This window comes from Pelodiscus sinensis, chromosome 15 (genome assembly GCF_052426305.1).
Source record: "Pelodiscus sinensis isolate ZL-2025 chromosome 15, ASM5242630v1, whole genome shotgun sequence".
Taxonomy (NCBI): Eukaryota; Metazoa; Chordata; order Testudines; family Trionychidae; genus Pelodiscus; species Pelodiscus sinensis.
Genome location: NC_143066.1, coordinates 9,249,229 through 9,267,310, shown reverse-complemented (window position 1 = coordinate 9,267,310; position 18,082 = coordinate 9,249,229). Strand labels below are relative to the sequence as shown.

The 18,082-nt window shown below is 46.5% G+C and overlaps 1 protein-coding gene across 24 annotated transcripts in view; it reads right to left on the bottom strand.

Annotated features, from left to right (window-relative positions):
* Positions 1-17,001, bottom strand: part of RBFOX1 (RNA binding fox-1 homolog 1) — a 1,623,526-nt gene extending 1,606,525 nt beyond the window's left edge. For 4 of the 24 annotated variants that reach the window (XR_016350706.1, XR_016350707.1, XM_089782265.1 and 1 more), the window contains exon 1: positions 16,472-16,983. Coding sequence is in view for 22 of the 24 variants with exons in the window: in XM_089782265.1 (XP_089638391.1) it covers positions 16,472-16,474 (3 nt within the window). In the remaining 2 variants the exon portion in view is untranslated. Of the gene's footprint in view, positions 1-16,471 lie in introns of all 24 variants that reach the window. The other 20 variants (XM_089782259.1, XM_089782267.1, XM_089782261.1 and 17 more) reach the window with 12 other exon arrangements.
* Positions 17,002-18,082: the final 1,081 nt, after the last annotated feature.

The following is an 18,082-nucleotide window of genomic DNA, read 5'->3' as shown; positions in this document are numbered from 1 at the left end:
TTGAACGGGGAGGTAGTAGAGGCCGTTCTAGACTCGGGGTGTGGACAAACGTTAGTGCGGAGAGACGCGTTAGGAAGATCAGGGCACACGGGGGCCCAAGTTTGGATCAAGTGTGTACACGGGGACACCCGGCCGTACCCGACGGCCCGGGTGAGGATACATGACGGGAGCCAGGGCGGGGAGTTACGAGTAGCAGTGGCTCACCGACTACCCTACCCCGTGTTACTAGGCCGGGATTGGCCCGGGCTGCGGCGGCTGCTAGGGGAACGGGGCCCTACCGGCGTAAGGGACACGCGGGAGGCGTGGGCTACCCAGGAGGAGGAGGAGGAGACGATGCCCCCACAGGGGCTAGACGGGGAAGAGGCGCGGGTGACCCTAGAGGTCGATACCGGCGACTTCTTAGCCTTGCAGCGGGAGGACCCGTCATTACAGCACGCCTGGGAAAACGCGCTAGAGACCCGGGTGGAGGGCGAGGGGACCCAACAGCAGAGCGAACAGGGACCCCACTTCGAGATCCAAGGGGACCGGCTGTACCGGGTCCCAGGGACAGCAGGCGGGGAAACCCAGCTACTCGTCCCAAAAGCGTACCGGTGGCGGGTGATGGAGATGGCCCACGACAATCCCTGGGCCGGGCACTTGGGAATTGAGAAGACACAACAACGGGTGATCCAACGGTTTTACTGGCCAGGGGTATACCAGGATGTCAAGAACTTTTGTAGATCATGCCCCCAGTGCCAACGGACAGCAGAGGCCCGGGTCCCACGGGCGGCCCTCGTACCCATGCCGCTAGTGTCCGAACCCTTCGAGAGGATAGGTTTGGACCTCGTGGGGCCCTTGGAGCGGACTCGGAGAGGGCACCAGTACATATTAGTGGTGGTTGATTACGCCACCCGCTACCCGGAGGCTGTTCCCCTACGCAAGACCAACGCGGCCACAATAGCCGACGAGCTAGTGAAAATGTTCGCCCGCGTCGGGCTCCCGAAAGAGATCCTGACGGACCAGGGGACGAACTTGGTATCGCGCCTAATGAAAGAGCTGTGCAGATGGCTGCAGATAAAGAAGATTCGCACCGCAGCCTACCACCCTCAGACGGACGGGCTGGTAGAACGTTTCAACAAAACCCTAAAAGCCATGTTGCGGAGGCTGGTCCAAGATGACCCACGAGACTGGGACAAGCTGCTGCCACCCCTGCTCTTCGCAATACGAGAGGTACCGCAGTCCTCGGTAGGGTTCTCTCCGTTCGAGCTATTGTACGGCCGACGCCCGCGGGGCATACTAGACCTGGTGCGGGAGGGTTGGGAAGAGCAGGCATCCACTGCACTTGGGGCGGTCCAATACGTAATTAAGTTGCGGGACCGCATGCGAACTATAGGCAGGTGGGCGCAAGAAAATCTAAAAAAAGCCCAAGAAACTCAGGCCCGTCACTACAACACGGGGACGCGGCTGAGGGTCTTCCACCCGGGCGACCCAGTGTTGGTCCTATTGCCGGCAGGGGAGTCTAAATTATTGGCCAAGTGGCAGGGACCTTACCGGGTGACCAAGAGGATTGGGGAGGTGGACTATGAAGTCCAGGTAGGGGGAAAGCACCGGCAGAGCCAAGTGTACCACGTCAATCTGTTAAAACGATGGGTACCCCGGGAGGAGCCCCCATCGGAAGCCCTTAGCACGGAGATCGAGTTCGGACCCTGGGGCGAGGAGGAGGTCACCTGGGCGGCCAGCCCCATGGGGAGGGAACTAAACCATACTCAACAGGCACAACTTCGGGCGGTACTACAGCAGGCGGCAGCCAGCCTGACGAGCCGGCCAGGGAGGACGACCCGGGCATGCCACGAGATCGCGACAGAACCGGGGAGTCGAGTGAGGGATCCGGTACGCCCCATCCCCCGGAAGTTGTGGGACACGGTCCAAAAAGAGCTGCAGGACATGTTGCGGTGGGGAGTGGTGGAAAAATCACGGAGCGAGTGGCGGAGCCCCATCGTACTGGTCCCGAAGAAGGACGGAGCTGTACGGTTCTGCATCGACTTCCGTAAGTTAAACGCGGTATCAAAGTTCGATGCATACCCCATGCCCAGGGTGGATGAGCTACTGGAGCGCCTGGGGCGGGCGGAATACTTATCAACGATCGACCTTACGAAAGGGTACTGGCAAATACCCCTGACGCCGGCGGCCAGGGAGAAGACAGCGTTCGCCACCCCGTTCGGACTATTTCAATTCGTCACCATGCCGTTCGGGTTACACGGCGCAGCAGCTACATTCCAGAGGCTGATGGACGAGATCCTAGAGGACCATCGCGACTACGCCACAGCATACATAGATGACATCGTCGTCTTCAGCAGGACGTGGGAGGAGCATCTACAGCAGCTGGGAGCCGTCCTGCGAACGCTCCAACGGGCCGGGCTCACAGCTAACCCCAAGAAGTGCCAGTTCGGGAAGAGGGAGGTATCCTACCTCGGGTATACGGTGGGGAGGGGCCGGCTAAAACCACTACTAGACAAGGTATGCGCCATTAGGGATTACCCCCGACCCCACACCAAACGGCAAGTACGCCAGTTCCTGGGCCTTGCGGGGTACTATAGACGGTTTATAAAACATTTTGCCTCCTTGGCGGCCCCGTTAACAGACCTGACAAAGAAAGAGAAACCCCAGAGGGTGGTGTGGACGCCCCAAGGGGTGCGGGCGTTTGAGGCGCTCCGGCAATGCCTGGTATCGGGGCCAGTGCTACGGTCCCCCGATTTCGAGAAGCCGTTTCTTTTGCAGACTGACGCCTCCGAGGTAGGGCTCGGGGCAGTCCTCGCACAGGAGGAGGAGGGTGCAGAGTACCCCGTAGCCTACCTAAGCCGGAAGCTGTTCCCTAGGGAGAGGAACTATGCCGTGATAGAGAAGGAAGCGCTGGCCATCAAATGGGCCATAGACTCCTTACGCTACTTTCTTACAGGCAACACCTTCACGCTGGTGACGGACCACGCGCCACTGAGATGGATGCAGTCCATGAAGGACAACAACGCACGGATAATGCGATGGTACCTGAGCTTGCAACCTTTCCGTTTTGACATTAAGCACAGACCTGGTAAAGATAACGTGAACGCGGACTGCCTTTCGCGGCTGCCGGGTGACGAGCAACCGGAGGGCGGACAGACCGTAGGAAGGGGGGAGATGTGTGACGGGGCAGAACCGCCCCGCCACTCGCAAGCGGCAGCGGGGGCCGCGGGAGAGAGGGACGCAGGCGCCTCAGCGCCGGAGGAGGCAGGGAACGGGGACGCGGAGGCCGTGGCGCGTCATCACGGCGCGCCCGGGAGCGTGGCGGGTGACGTCACGAGGGCGCCGACGGAGGAGGGAGGGGGGAACCCGGAAGTGGAGAGGAGCAAAAAGGGGCCGGAACGAGAGCGGCAGGAAAAAAGCCAGGAGGAGGGAAGGCGAGCCAGGGGCAGAGGAGCCCCGAGCGGAGCGGTCCCGGACGGGAAGGCAGGGAGCGGAGCAACCCGGTAAGCGGGGCAGCGGCCGGCGGAGTGGAGCTGGACCCAGGGCGGGTCGTGTATCCCGGGAGCAGGTGCGTTTGGGGTACTACCCCCCTGCTACCACCGAGAGGCACGCTCTCGGTGTCAGGGCCCTGGGTCGGGGTCCGGAGTGAGGGCGGGCCCGGACCCCCCACTCCGCCAAGGAGGCGTGCAAGCAAGCGGTGCATCGGGCACCATCTGACTGTAAACAAAACAGTGGGGGCGGCGGACAGGGGTCGCGCCCCGTGACACCTGGGTTGTTCTTATTTCCCTTTCTGTTCATGGTCATTATATTTGCACTTTTCTAGTCTTCTGGAATCTCTCTGAACTTCCATGATTTTTCAGAGATGTTTGCTAAAGGCTCAGATACCTCCTCTGTCAGCTCCTTGAGTATTCTAGGATGAATTTCATCAGGCCCTGGTGACTTGAAGACATCCAACTTTTCTAGGTGATTTTTAACTTTTTTCCTTTTTTTAAAACTTCTATACCTACCTCATTTCCACAAGCATTCAATATGTTAGGCATGCCGTGAAAAGCAAAACAGAGATGTAATTAAGCACCTCTGCCATTTCCAAGTTTCCCATTATTGTTCTCCCTCTTCACCGAGCAATGGGCCTACCCTGACCTTCGTCTTCTTCCTTCAAATATATTTGTAGAATGTCTTCTTGTTACCCTTTATGTCTCTAGCTAGATTTAGCTAGTTTTTCACCTTTGCCTTTCTAATCTTGCCCTTGAGTACCTGTGTTGTTTGCTTAGATTCATCCTTTGCAATTAGAGCCAGTTTCCACTTTTTATACAACTCCTTTTTGATTTTTAGATCATGTAAGATCTCCTGGTTGATCCAACATGTTTTCCTTCCATACTTTCTATCTTTTCTATGCAGTGGAATAGTTTGCTTTTGGGCCCTTAATAATGTCTCTTTAAAAAACTGCCAACTCTCTTCAGTTGTTTTTCCTCTTCAGCTATGTCTGCACTGAAGAGCTTTTCTGCCGCATCCAAGGACCTTACCTACCATGGGATCTTACCTACCAGATTTCTGAGTTTACTAAAAACTGCCTTTCTGAAATCCATTGTCTCTATTTTGTAGTTCTTCCTTCTACCATTCCTTAGAATCATGAAATCTAAATGATTTCATGGTCATTTTCTCTCATGCTGCCTTCCACTTGCATATTTTCAACCAGTTGCAGTGAAGATGTGGCCAAATAATATAGGCCTATTTATTTAAATATGTGACATTATTTTATTGTATGCTTTAATTCTTTTGCTCCGTGTCACATAAATCTCTTGTTGCTAACTTAAATTTTTGTTCAAATGTATAAGAAAATGTTTTTATTAGAATCTATTAAGCTCAAAACATATGCATTATCTGGCAGAATAATTATTTTAACAGTGGGAATAACAAAAGTGGTTACTGATGATAATCGGTATTTAGCATGCTACTGACAATGCATATTATGATGTGGGCATATTTTTCATTACCTCACAAAGAGTCCTTTAGAACTTATTCAGGCCACTGATATGCTATAAAAATGCATATCAAACGATATATAAGGATTTAGGGCCAGATTTTAAAGGTATTTAGGTGCCCAAATATGCACATAAGTGTCTAGTAGGATTTTAGTGGGGTTGAAGAAATGGTGGGATTATTCCATTTTTTTAAAGCATTATCACATTGACTATGAAAGCTTCGAGTTAACATTTGCCAGGAACAAGAAACAAGGATTTATGTACATTAATTGACCAAAAAAAAAAAAAAGGTGTACATACAACTCTGGCATTTGCTGAATTTTGATGGATGCTCATATGGAAAGAAAAGCCAATAAGTAATAATATTAACATAACTATGTCATATGTTCTCATTGGTACATTCAGATAAGTGCTGATTTGTCAGTTGTTGTTTTTTTAAAGTGAATAATTGTAACAAGAGGATTGAAAGATGGTCTAAATTTCAAAGACCAATTGACTTTTCCAATTATACAAAACAATGTGATCCACTTGCTCACTGTAGTGTCTAGAAGTATTATTTGTTTTAATACCCAATAATTTACTTCACACAACTCAACTAAATCCTGATGTTGCTCAAACTGACAATGGAATTATAATTATTGATTACTGAATCTTCAGCATACTCCGACTTCAGATGAAACACTTACAAATTTGTTATAGCCAATGATTCAGTAGTAAGATAGAAAATCCATGTATCATTAATAAAGGTAACATTTTGAAACACAAACATAATAAGGATTTGAAATGTTAAAAGCATCAGACTGGAGTCCTCAATTGGAACATAGTAAATAACCAAATCAATAATCTATATGTGAAAGGAGGGCATTCAGAACAAACCAAATTTAAAAGAGAAATATATTACAAATTTGACATTTGGCAAGTACTAAGTAGTATACAAGAAAACAGATGGAAACCTAATCATCTTTCTTCTGGTGGTGGCTAGGTACTAACAAGATACTCACAATGGACGCAGAAAAGAGGTAATTTAGGACTAAAGAACTGATAGGGAGTCCAAATCAGGGTAGGAGAAAGAGGGGAAAGGGTGTTCCACTACAGAAATATCAGGAAAACAGTGGGGGTATGTCTACACTACCCCGCTAGTTCGAACTAGCGGGGTAATGTAGGCATACTGCACTTGCAAATGAAGCCCGGGATTTGAATTTCCTGGGCTTCATTTGCATAAGCGGGGAGCCGCCATTTTTAAAACCCAGCTGGTTCGAACCCCATGCAGCGCGGCTACACGGGGCTCGAACTAGGTAGTTCGGACTAGGCTTCCTCGTGGAGGTGTACCGGTAGTTCGGAATAGGAAGCCTAGTCAGAACTACCTAGTTCGAGCCCCGTGTAGCCGCGCTGCACGGGGTTCGAACCAGCGGGGTTTTAAAAATGGCGGCTCCCCGCTTATGCAAATGAAGCCCGGGAAATTCAAATCCCGGGCTTCATTTGCAAGTGCGGTATGCCTACACTACCCTCCTAGTTCGAACTAGGAGGGTAGTGTAGACATACCCTTACAGACTTTGGATTCCATCTGTGTAGCTCAATTCACAGTGCACTAAAGGACTTTATGTTGCTACACGGTTACAGTAGATATTGTAGATGACATTTAAGGCAGTTGCTCTTCATGGGGATTGAGGGAGGGAAGTTTAAAGTACAGGCAGTCCCCGACTTACGCGGATCTGACTTACATCGGATCCGCACTTACAAACGGGGCTTTTCTCGCCCCGGAGCTCACGGGCGGTGACGCGTGTCCTCCGGGGCGAGAAAAGCTTCTCCCGGTCTCCCTGGTCTGCTGGGGGGGGGGGTCCAGCAAAGCCGCTGGACCCCCCCAGCAGACCAGGGAGACAGGAGCAAAGCCGCACAGGCGGCATCCCACCGCCTGTGTGGCTTTGCTCGGGGGCAAAGGAGCAAAGCCACATGGGCGGCGGGGTCCCTCCGCCTGTGCGGCTTTGCACGGGTCTCCCTGGTCTGCTGGGGGGGAGGGGGCGCAGTTAGTGCGCCCCCCCCCCAGCAGACCAGGCTTTTGTTGCGGGACGCCTCGGGTAGAGCAGCTGGGGTGCTGCCGGGTTGGTCCTGTGGGAACCTACCGGACAGCGCCCCAGCTGTTCTGTCCCAGGCTCCAGATTCAGCAGCTGTTGAAACTGATCAGGCTGATTCCAGGAAGCTGGGGGCAGAGCAACTCTGCCTCTGGCTTCCTGTAGTCAGCCCGTGGTCAGTTTCAGTGGCAGCCGCTGAATCTGGAGCCAGTTCCGACTTACTTACAAATTCAACTTAAGAACAAACCTATAGTCCCTATCTTGTATGTAACCCGGGGACTGCCTGTGGATATTTTAACACAAACAGATTAGAAAGCTGGTAATGCAATGATGAATTTTCACCCCAAAACTTAACTGTAAGTATTTTCACTGTAACTGAAAGAGATATGGCTGTCTTAATTTCTCCCATTGCACCAATATTTAGTCAGGATGGGTCTGGAAAGCAACATATTCCAAGCTAATAAGGGACATTTATAGCATGACCTCATGTCCTCTCCTACAAGAGACGCTTAAGATCCATGTTCAGATGCCTTTTCATCACGCAGCATTCTACTGTAGCTAAATGCAGGTACTGTGGCAGAACTAGGAAAACTGAAGATGGAAGATCCTTTTCAAAACAATACATCATGTATAAAGCTTATTATTTTGATATTTTATATGGTCCCGAAATTTTCACTGTGCCATTTTTTTAAATTGAAAATCACTGATTGTGTGGCAGAAGTCATGTGAGATTTTTGGCCAGTGGGTAGGCCTTTTGGCACCCAGGAATAACTTGGGCTGTTGGTGAAAAGATAAAATGATGGTTAAGTTTTGACAGCTTTCAAAACAGCAGTCACCACTTAAATAAAAAAAACCACACACAGCCATTTCACTGTTTTTCCCTATAGCCCTAATGTTGACTTCTGGAATTGCAGCATTCTCTAGCTCAGCCCTCCAGCTATGTCATTGTCTGTGTTTTCCCCGTGTTAGTGTCTAAGTCTAATAATCATACCTGTTTCTTCAGTGGCGAGTGGGAGGAACCAAAACCAGCCCACCTACTACTCCAGTTCCCAGGCCAGGGACACTATGGAGAGCAGCCTCCTGTTCTGTATTTCCTCTCACTAATGCTTCTCCATGGTCCCACCACTTTTCTCACCCTCAACACAGAGCATTCAGCTACTCAGTCCTTGCAGTCAACTAGGAGATTTCTCTTAATCTTCTGGTCCTTGAAAGTAACTGACCTGTCCATGGTGCTAGTTTTCTTTCCACATGTTAGGGATACAGTCCTCACTAGGGATGTTAAAATGCATTTAAGTAATTGTGTAACCGCTGAAAATGTCAGCAGTTACATAATTACATATGGGGAGTAGATAGCTTCCAAGAGCTAGTGCGTGTGGGAAGCGGGCTTTTAAACCTGCTCCCCATGTGTACAGCTCCTACCTGCCTCTCCACCCCACGTGGTGCTGCCTTTGTATTAGAAGCAACACTGTGTGTGTGGGAGGGGACAGGCTGCTCTGCGGGAACCGGTGCATGTGGGGAGCTGGCTTTTCAGCTGGCTCCCTGTGCATACAGGGAGCCTGTGTGAAACCATGTTAAACTTAAACCTCGTCAATTTGGCAATGCTGGGAAATAGGATAGGAAGGACTGAGGAATATTTGCACATCATAGAGGGTGCTGGGGCAGGACTGGAGAGGGAGGGAGGATGCATGAGGGGATGGGGATGGGGCATGGTACTTACACGGAACCTTGCTCCCAGGGGCACAGGTGGCTCCAGCACCTCCCCCCCACTCCCACCACCCCGCCTCCCACACACCATTCCCAGGCACTGCCCCCTCATTGCTATGGAAATGGTGGGGGAAAAGCCTCTGGAGAAGTGCTTTGTTTCGTTGCTATTCCCACAACTGGGATCAGGGGAGAGGCAGAACACAGACCTGCTTCCTGGTCTTCCTGACAAGGTCTGAACCACAGGTGTTCCTGGGATATCTGGAGTATGGAAGTTTAGGTGTATTAAATGTAATCCTCACCTTTTCCTTTTATGATTTGAATATTCACTGGGACAAATAATAGGTAGAGCAAACCTAAATCTAAGCATGTGCCCTGCATTACAATGGATAGTCTTGCCTAAAGTGTTGTAGGAGGTTTATCAGAGGTAACAAACAAGACTGTAAACCAACCTGACTATTTTGAATGTTAAACCAGAGGTTACTGGAGATGGAAAGCAGAGAGTGGAGCTTATTAATAGTGATTCAATCAAAGAGGCTTAAGCATTCTACCCAGACCACACTACTCAATATTGTCTGAAGTAACCTCCATTGCTCTCAAATAACAATAGAGAAATTATTCTGTTGTTGAGCCAATAAGTTATGGAGGCATCCAGCATGTATTCAATCACGTAAAATCACCAAGGAATTTTGGATATTTTAAGGACAATGGCTATTTTTCAATCGTAAATGCATACTAAACCAATAATAATATGCATTGTTTTGGTTTTCTGCACCACATTCAGGATTAATACAGACCAATGAGGGGCTGTACCTTGGAGCTTTGAGTGTTTGACAGTGAATTGCTGTTGTAGCTCCCAACCTGGGTTGCTCATAAACAGCATGCTGGTTACACCAAGTGTCTGCATACAACTGCAGTACCACCAAGTCTGATCCCAAAAGCCTGTCAGTAGCATATCAGCTACACTCTGGCTTCTACCAACCTGGGTTACTACTGACAGTGTGACCTCAACATACTGCTAGGCAATTTTCCCCAAGTATGTGTTCTGCACTGTCCAGGCATCTCCCAGGCAGTTCAGATATTATAAGTCCATTGTCCCTGTAAGAGGTGAATATCCAACAGTCTGTTACCTTAACTGAAGCCATCAAAAATCAGTTGAAACACAACATTGAATTAATATTTATTTTAAAAATCAAAACAAGTTTATTTCACTCCCAAGAGGCATATTTTAAGTGTATTACAAATCTCTTAATATACCATTTGGGTTTTGTTTTGTTTTTTGATTTTTTGGGGGATTGCTGTTCTTGTTTTTGTAGAACCTGAGCAATGTTCTTAAATGGCTAACAGTTTTCTCTACTGTTCCTTAGTGCATCCCAAAAGATGAATAAGGTTAAAGAAACCAAGTGTAACTGTTATAGATAACATTATTCCAGTCTTTTTGCCAGAGGCAGGTCAAGTTGGTTTTAGCAAACACATGATTATTTACTGTTCATCACTATGGAGAGAAACTGCTATTTCTAGTCATAAGAGGTATTATCAAGAATCAAAAGGTTGGAAAGATAACAGAGAAGAGCAAAATAATCTTAGAGAAAAAGTTATTGTCACAGTTGTCAAAAATGCTTCTCTAGTTATATTAGCATCTACCATTGCAAGAAATAACTCTATATGCAGAAAGGTGCATCACATCCAAATACTTAGTCATAGAACATTGGGGAAAGCATACCTTCCAACACTTTTATAATGGGCATTTTAGGAAAAAATGGATACAGACATTCACCACTGTGTTTCACCTCAGCAAACATACTGAACTCCATACATTAATTTCAGAACAATATATCCTTTATACAACATAATATGATATGAAATTTTAAAACTGGATGCTCTTATTCAAAAGGATTATGTTTTTTTCTACACACTCAGTCCAAGTAACTCAACACAACCATAGTGGATATTTTAATTTGGTAAACATTTCTAATTAAAAAAATCTCCACACAAATCCTCACCCAGATATTTTCACATGCTCAGACTTTCAAAAAAAAAAAAACATTCTGAGGGAGGGGGATTGAAATTTTCCATCTTTTTCTGAAATGAGAGCTGAATATTCTAGAGGAAACTGAGAATAATCCTCTGAAATATTTTTGAGTAACAAGAGAATAACAAATGTGAATGTGAGCTAATGTTTGAAATATATCATGTGAAATATACCATGAGATTTCTCAATGTGAGTGACCATACATTGGTTTACAAAAAAAAAAGAAAAAAAATTATTTAATAAAGAGAAAAAACATTCTAAAAACTGCATAGTTAGCATGCCTAGTGTATCCATACACTATTAAACACCTACATTTGTGTGTGTGTGTTTCTTTTTTTGTAAGCTATGGTTCTCCCCCCAAAAATTAGGATGGTGATCAATTATTCTCCATCTCCACTAAAGGTAGAAGAAGATGTAACAGGCTTACTCTGCAAGAAGAGAAAATCAGTTTAGATAGCAGGAAAATCTTTATAGTTATAAGAGTAGATAAATTTAAATTTGTTTAAAATTATCTGTTTACATTTACACTGATAGAAAAACAAACAAAACATGGCAGTGGCTCTGGAATCTCACATCAGCCGACTCAGGCTCACTCTACAGGGCTAAAAATACCAATGTAGCTGATCCCACTTGTGCTGAAACCCAGTCTCTGAAACCCAGCAAGCAGGGAGGGTCTAAGAGCCTATGCTCCTCTCTGAGCTGGAATGTCAACACTGCTGTCTTCAGTTCATGGCATGAACCTGTGTCAGTTACCTGAGTTTTAAAACTCAGTCCCACAGGAGCGGGGGGGGGGGGGGGAGGGGAACAGGAGGGTTGCACAGTATACATTTATCCTAAGACCTTCAAATCATCTTATGAGGGGAATGTGTAGATACAGTATAGCATCCTCAACCTACTACTGTCTATTATACCTAAAATGAAGTCATCTACAAATCTTACTAATTGGTACTAGCTGGTCTTGACCAACTAACAAAGAAACATTTTGTTTCCTTTCCCAGCCTAACCCACATGTCCTAAAACCAAGAAGTCAAATACAAGCCCATTCCTACCTAATACAACACTTTGTATTAATGCATATGCTAAAGTAGCACGGTGAAGCACTAAAATATCAGTTTAGTGTGAATGCACATTTTAATTCTGCACTGTTGAACATACGCATTTCAATGCAATATTGCTATTTGGGATCAAAGGCTATTTTAGATACCCAGATATATCCAAAGTTTCAGAAATATTAGATATTATTCATGTTTTTTGAGAAACAGTATATTATCATAAAAGTTAAAACTGTATTATAAAGCATAAAAAATGGAGCTGAGTTTTGTTTTAATGAACATTGGGGCAGAGTTAAGGCTATGTCTTCAAAGTTATATTTGCTAACTTGTATGCTTATCTGTTAAAATATACTTCTTACATATTTTTCCATGATTAAGAAAATTGGTTTTCAACGAGTATGTCATAAACTCTCAGTTATTGTTTGAATAATCATTGAAAGAAATCTACGTTAAACTCTTGCTTCTTATATGCTTCTTTTAAATAAATTAAGGAAACCGTAGCAAAAAGATATTTAACTAAATTTGCAAAATCTAAATCTTGAAGTATAACAGACATTTTCTTTCTGAAATTGATGTTGTCAGCTATCTAACTAACATCCAAGGTCCTTCAGAATCCTTATATGTGATTCGGTACTCCTGATATACACTACTATATAATCCCAGCATCCCAAAAGTATTTTCCTGTGTTGAATAGAATTTTCTTTTGGAATATATTCATTACTGAACACATCAACTTACCAGATACAAATACATTAGTTACATTAAGTTGAAATTTTGCACGCATTCAAACTAGAAAGACAATACAATGATCAAATAACTCATTTGGGCTATGATTCTTCGAGAGTGAAATTTACCTGTGCTGAGGACCAGAACAAGACTCATACTCCAGTAAAATCCTATGTAAGCCTTATTGTCGTGTATGATTCATTGAGATGAATGTGAATAATTTCCCCACTATTAACCCAGTTGCAGCCACAAATAGTATTCATAATTGTGCTAAAGAAGGGCTCAGTCCTTCAAGTCAGTCACATGTTGTGCTCCAAACTCCACTGGGAGTTCCATTCATAGAGGACTTGCAGTATCAGAGTCTTATAGTAATACACAAATGGAGCCAGTTTGATGTAATTAAAATTACATTAGGGGTAGATTCACTCACCTTTTTTATGCCTTGCATTATGAGACTGAAGACACGTGATGATCAAGAATGAGTTCCCAGTCATCCACATGCACACTGCTGACAATACTGCTATAATCCTCCCCCTCTGACTACAATGCTGCACAAATACTAGGTTTCCTTAGGAAGTATGGGGTTGCTGCATCATGATCATTTGTTATGGGGCAGTCTCTGGATTAGTGTCAAACTTTAACTTCCCAGAGCATGAATCTTTACTGGGACACTTATTCAGTTCACATGTGCACTTACTGCTAGGCAAACGTTTGCTGGCAACAATGGGGAAATTCACTGATATATAGTGATGTGTCTATTTCCCCCTTCAAATAAGTAAGTGCCAAATAACATGCAATGAATACTGAATACAAATCACAAAGAAGATCTACACCATGTCACATAATTTTGCACTGAAAATGAGTCCATTTAAAAATATACCTCCATCAACAAAGTTTTAAACAGTAGATATTTTACTTTTCTTTGAGTTGGGTTTATAATCCCTACCACATCACCATTTAACTACCAATATCAAATGTAAGTTGTGTAAATCCCAGGCTCCCTTTAAAGCTAATGTGATGAACAAGCTTCAGCGATAAATCTTCTGAAGATGGTGTATGAACTTCTCTGGTGTCCAGCCAAACTGAGCAAAATCATTTTTATCTTCTTGGTTTATTTAACAGGTTACTAGTTTGTTTGATTTAAATGAAACAAATTTAGGAATTTGTAAATGTATACCTTTTCTGCCACTTTAAGCATAAATTTGTGTCTACTGTGTGGTAATTTTAAGAAAACTACACCCAGTACCTACATAAGAAAAAATTTACATTACAGATGAGTGCACCAAGTCCCTTTAGTGCAGTGTTGCTAATCTGGGTTGATTAGTTGATTAGTGCAGTACTCCTAATCAACTTCCCTAGGGGAGAATAAGGCACAGAAAGACTTTTGACATGGGAGGCTCCCAGCATCTTCTCCCCAAGCGGTATTACAAAACAATATTCACTGCAGCACCACCTACTGCTTCTGATGGCTGTGCTGTATGTGGCTGGGCACAATAGCAACTGCTTTAGTGTGGGAATAGAGAATTTCTGCAAAGTTGATGCAGAGGCAGGAGGGCCAGTGACAGGGAAGAAGAGGAAGGGAAATGAAGGGTGAAAAAGAGGCAAAAACCCAAAGTGAGGTAATGGGATACAGAAAACAGAGAAGGACAGAGGAGATAAGGGAATGAACAGAGCACAGGTTAGAAGTGTTAACTGAATGGAGCCACGCTGCATGAGGGCATGAAGAACTCCAAAACAAGGTCAGCAGCCTCTACTTTAGTCCTTTCCCCATGAGGTAACCTCACTACTTTTCAGTCTGAGTTAGTACATGTCAGTACAAAATTAAATATACATACTGTGATGCAGCTCTGCAGCTGGCATGAATTATTACAGGTCCATTACTGGAGCTATAACCATTTACATTAGCTGAGGATCTATCCCTGTATTTCTATATTTGCACTCTTTGCTAAAAGTACCTATTTTATGAATCCAAGATTTAGTGAATTCAGTCTGCTGAGAGACACCAGACTTCTGCAAGTATTTCTACTATTTAAGGAAACCTGCTTCTGAAAACATAAATGCCCCTATTATTCAATGCTCACAAGTGCCATGGTTACAAACATTATCAAAATTATCAACATATTGTGAATTTGACCACAGTACTTGCCATCTGTACTGTTGCTAACAAGTTAAATAGTAGTTTAAAAATAATTCAGGTTGCATAAATATAGTCCTCATTTCAGAAAATGCCAAAACCCTTTGTCAGATGTGTTGAGCAGAATAAATAAATCTTAAGGGAAACTTGAAGCCTATACAAGACACTATCTTCAGGTAGGCATCTGATTTGGACTGTAATTAGAAAAAAAACTTCAAACCATCCAAGTAAAGAGAAATACTAAATAAACTTAGAAATACCATAATTTGAGCTGTCCCCATTTGTTTTATGAGAAACACACACTGAAAATGCCATTCACTTTGTTTTTACCTAAGCTTTGCCACACACTTTCACAGCCCCTTAATGGATCATTTTCCAAACCCGAAAAATGTTTTATAAAAACAAGAACACCTTCCATTTAGAATGTGAGTTAACTATTATGTGATTATGGATTTAGTAAGCAGGGTGCTTTAAAACTCTTTCCACACATACCCCATATTACTAGTTTTTATTACCAAAGCAACACATCTTGGTCTTGCTTCTAAACAGAGTATAAAGAATTGTTTACCCTTTGTTACACCTAAATATTGTAAATAACATTCGATATCTTCCATACCTGTAGCTGTACAACTGGGAAAGATTTAAAAAGAAAAGTCTTTACCTCTCAGAACATTGTCCTTTTAAATTTTATAACTCAATTTACCTTGAATGAGCAGAGATTTTGTTACCATTACAATCAGTCATGACTAAATTGCTACTTCTTAATAAGATTCTAATGACATACTTTCCCACATTCAGAAACTGGACCAGTTAAATGACAAGTCACAGATTTGCACAAAATCTTTTGTACTTTACAAGTTTGTATCATTTGAAGGAATTAGACTTTAAGTCAGCAATTCATCTGAAAGCAGACTTGAAGATTTTTTGCATTTCAATGCTTGAAGCTGCCCTTCACTGTAACATCGTCTGATATTTTCCATCAGAAAAGCTAGCTTTAGTCACACCACTTTTACTCAGCTCCCATGAATATAGCTATAAGACAGGGATGCCTGGGATGCCTTTAGGAATATGCTGTGTGTTAGTACATTGCTTTTTTTTAAAGTGTTTCACTGACATTATTCAGTGATGTGCTTTGCTCTCTTCATCCGCCACTTAACTCCTATTAGTTTGCCCCATTTATACACATTTAGCTCGTTGGCATGATCCCTGTCTTACTCAATCCAGGTCCCTGGCACGAGCTTGTATCTGCCTCCCTGTCCTTTGAACACAACTGCATGTGGAAAACATTTCAGAACTTGCTACCTGCATCATATTACAGTAACTTTCCCGTACCAGATACTTACTTACCAGCATATACACTATCAAATACAACCCCACCACCAGCAGCAATAGAGAGGCTAGCAAGATATCACTGCAAGCAAGATGCATGAGTGGGGCCATAAGGAGAAAAGAAACTGGCTTTTGACTCACCAGACCCTTCCAAGCACACAAATCGGTCTCATTTGGAGCAGCACTTGGCTCCCCCAGGCAGAGCCGGGGCGCCTAGAGGGGACTGCAGCCCTACACTGCCTACAGTGTCCTGCCCAGAAGTGCCGCTCGGAGAGACTGAAAGCCCGGTGGCTTCCTTTAGCAATTCCTCCCACCCCACAGCACAGCACGGCAGGACAACTCTCTGAGCTGCTGGGACCAGCCCGGGGCGTGTGGGTGTGTGTGTGGGGGGGGGGGGGGGGACTTCCCAGCGCACCAGGGGCTGGTACTTTCGCCCTCTGCCCGACCCAGCCGAAGGCTCCACTCACCATAAAGAGAAGGCGGCGACTGAAGGGGACCGTGGCTCTCCCGCTCCGTCCAACAGAGGCTCCGAGGCTCAGCTGTCGCCGACCCGGGAGACGGGCAGCGGGGAGATCCCGGGAGGCTTGCCCGCCCCGGGAGCCCTTTCCCCTCGGGGCGTGAGGGTCGCGGCTGCTCTCTCCCGCCTTCACTCAGCGGGGCATCCGCCGTGCGCCTCTGCCTTCCTCCGCCGCCCTCCCGCCGGGCACCTGGGCTGCAGCCAGCGGCGAGCCCCGCGCGGGCAGAGCAATCCCGAGCCGCGGGGGGCGAGGCAGCCTCGCAAGGCGCCTCAGCCGAGCCAGCACCTGGTCCGCGGGCTCGCAGCTCGTGTCGGCGAGCTCCCCCGGCGCGCGCCCTCAGGCTGGCGGAGCCCGCTCGGCGGATGAGCCTGGCGCTCGCCCCACGAGCCCGGCGCGGCTCGTGGCGAGCTTCCCCACTAGGCGCGCCTCGAGCTCGCACAGAGGTTCCCCCATGCACGAGCCTGGCGCTTGCAGAGAAACCTCCCCCTTCTGCGTAGGAGCCTGGAGCTGACAGAGACCCCCTCCCCCGCCCCTCAGCGGGCGAGCCCCGCGCAGGGCGGGCTGGCGTCGGGGGGGATTTCCCGGGAGCCGCTCCAGCCAGGTGACTTTGGGTGGCCGGGTTCGCCTCGCGGCCGCTCCCCAGCCGGCGCAGCAAAGTGGCTCCGGAGAAGGAGCGAGGTGACCTTCAAGCCCGCCGGGAGGGGTGGAGGGGGGGTGGCGGCGGCACGAGCCGAGCCGCCGAGGCAAGGAGCGCCCTGGCGAGCCCGAGCTGCACAGCGAGCGCGGAGCCCCGGCCGGCGCTGGGAGGGGGCGAGCGGGTCTCCCTGCCCAGCATCCCACCCTCCTGCACGCGCCGTTACGCCCGCACCGCGGGATTGGTAAGTGCAGGCAGGCGCTCGGCTCAGCCAGCGAGAGCCCCCCTCCTAGCCCGCTGGGAACTTAGGGTTGCGGGGGTGGGGGGAGAAGGACACTCCATGCTGTCCAGATGCACGTTATTTGCTATCACGCACACAGCCCCTTGGGGGAGAGGACTGGAACGAGTTTTAAATGGGCACTAGCCGAAGCGACGGCCCTGCTGTTGGTTTATTACCCCAGAGAGACGGCTACAACTTTTCCTGCAAAAGGTTGGCACAAGGGGACTGGATAAAAGGCCAACCTGCAAACGGGATTTCAGTGGCAAAAAACTAGGCAGGGGTTGACACTTCTGCCTGCCTGACAAATACTAATACTTAAGTGACAGGAAGCTGCTGATTAAAATGATGCCTGTGGCAACATTGCCTTTGCCTATTTTTCTCCCTCCCTCCCTCCCTCGGAAAACAAATCTTAGAGGAATTCTAATCTTGAACTAATGAGAAGAGGTACTGCAGCATCCCCGGCTCCATGAATTACGGATAAACAGGTCTGACAGCAGCGAGTTCCGAGAAAGTTTGACAAATAAACAACATCAGGACCTGTCAAAAATAGTGATTTATCAGTTTTTATAAGTTAGGTATTAATTAGTATAATTATTCAGTGTTTGTGTGTTGCACACTGTGTGATTCTAGCAAATTAGTGTTATTA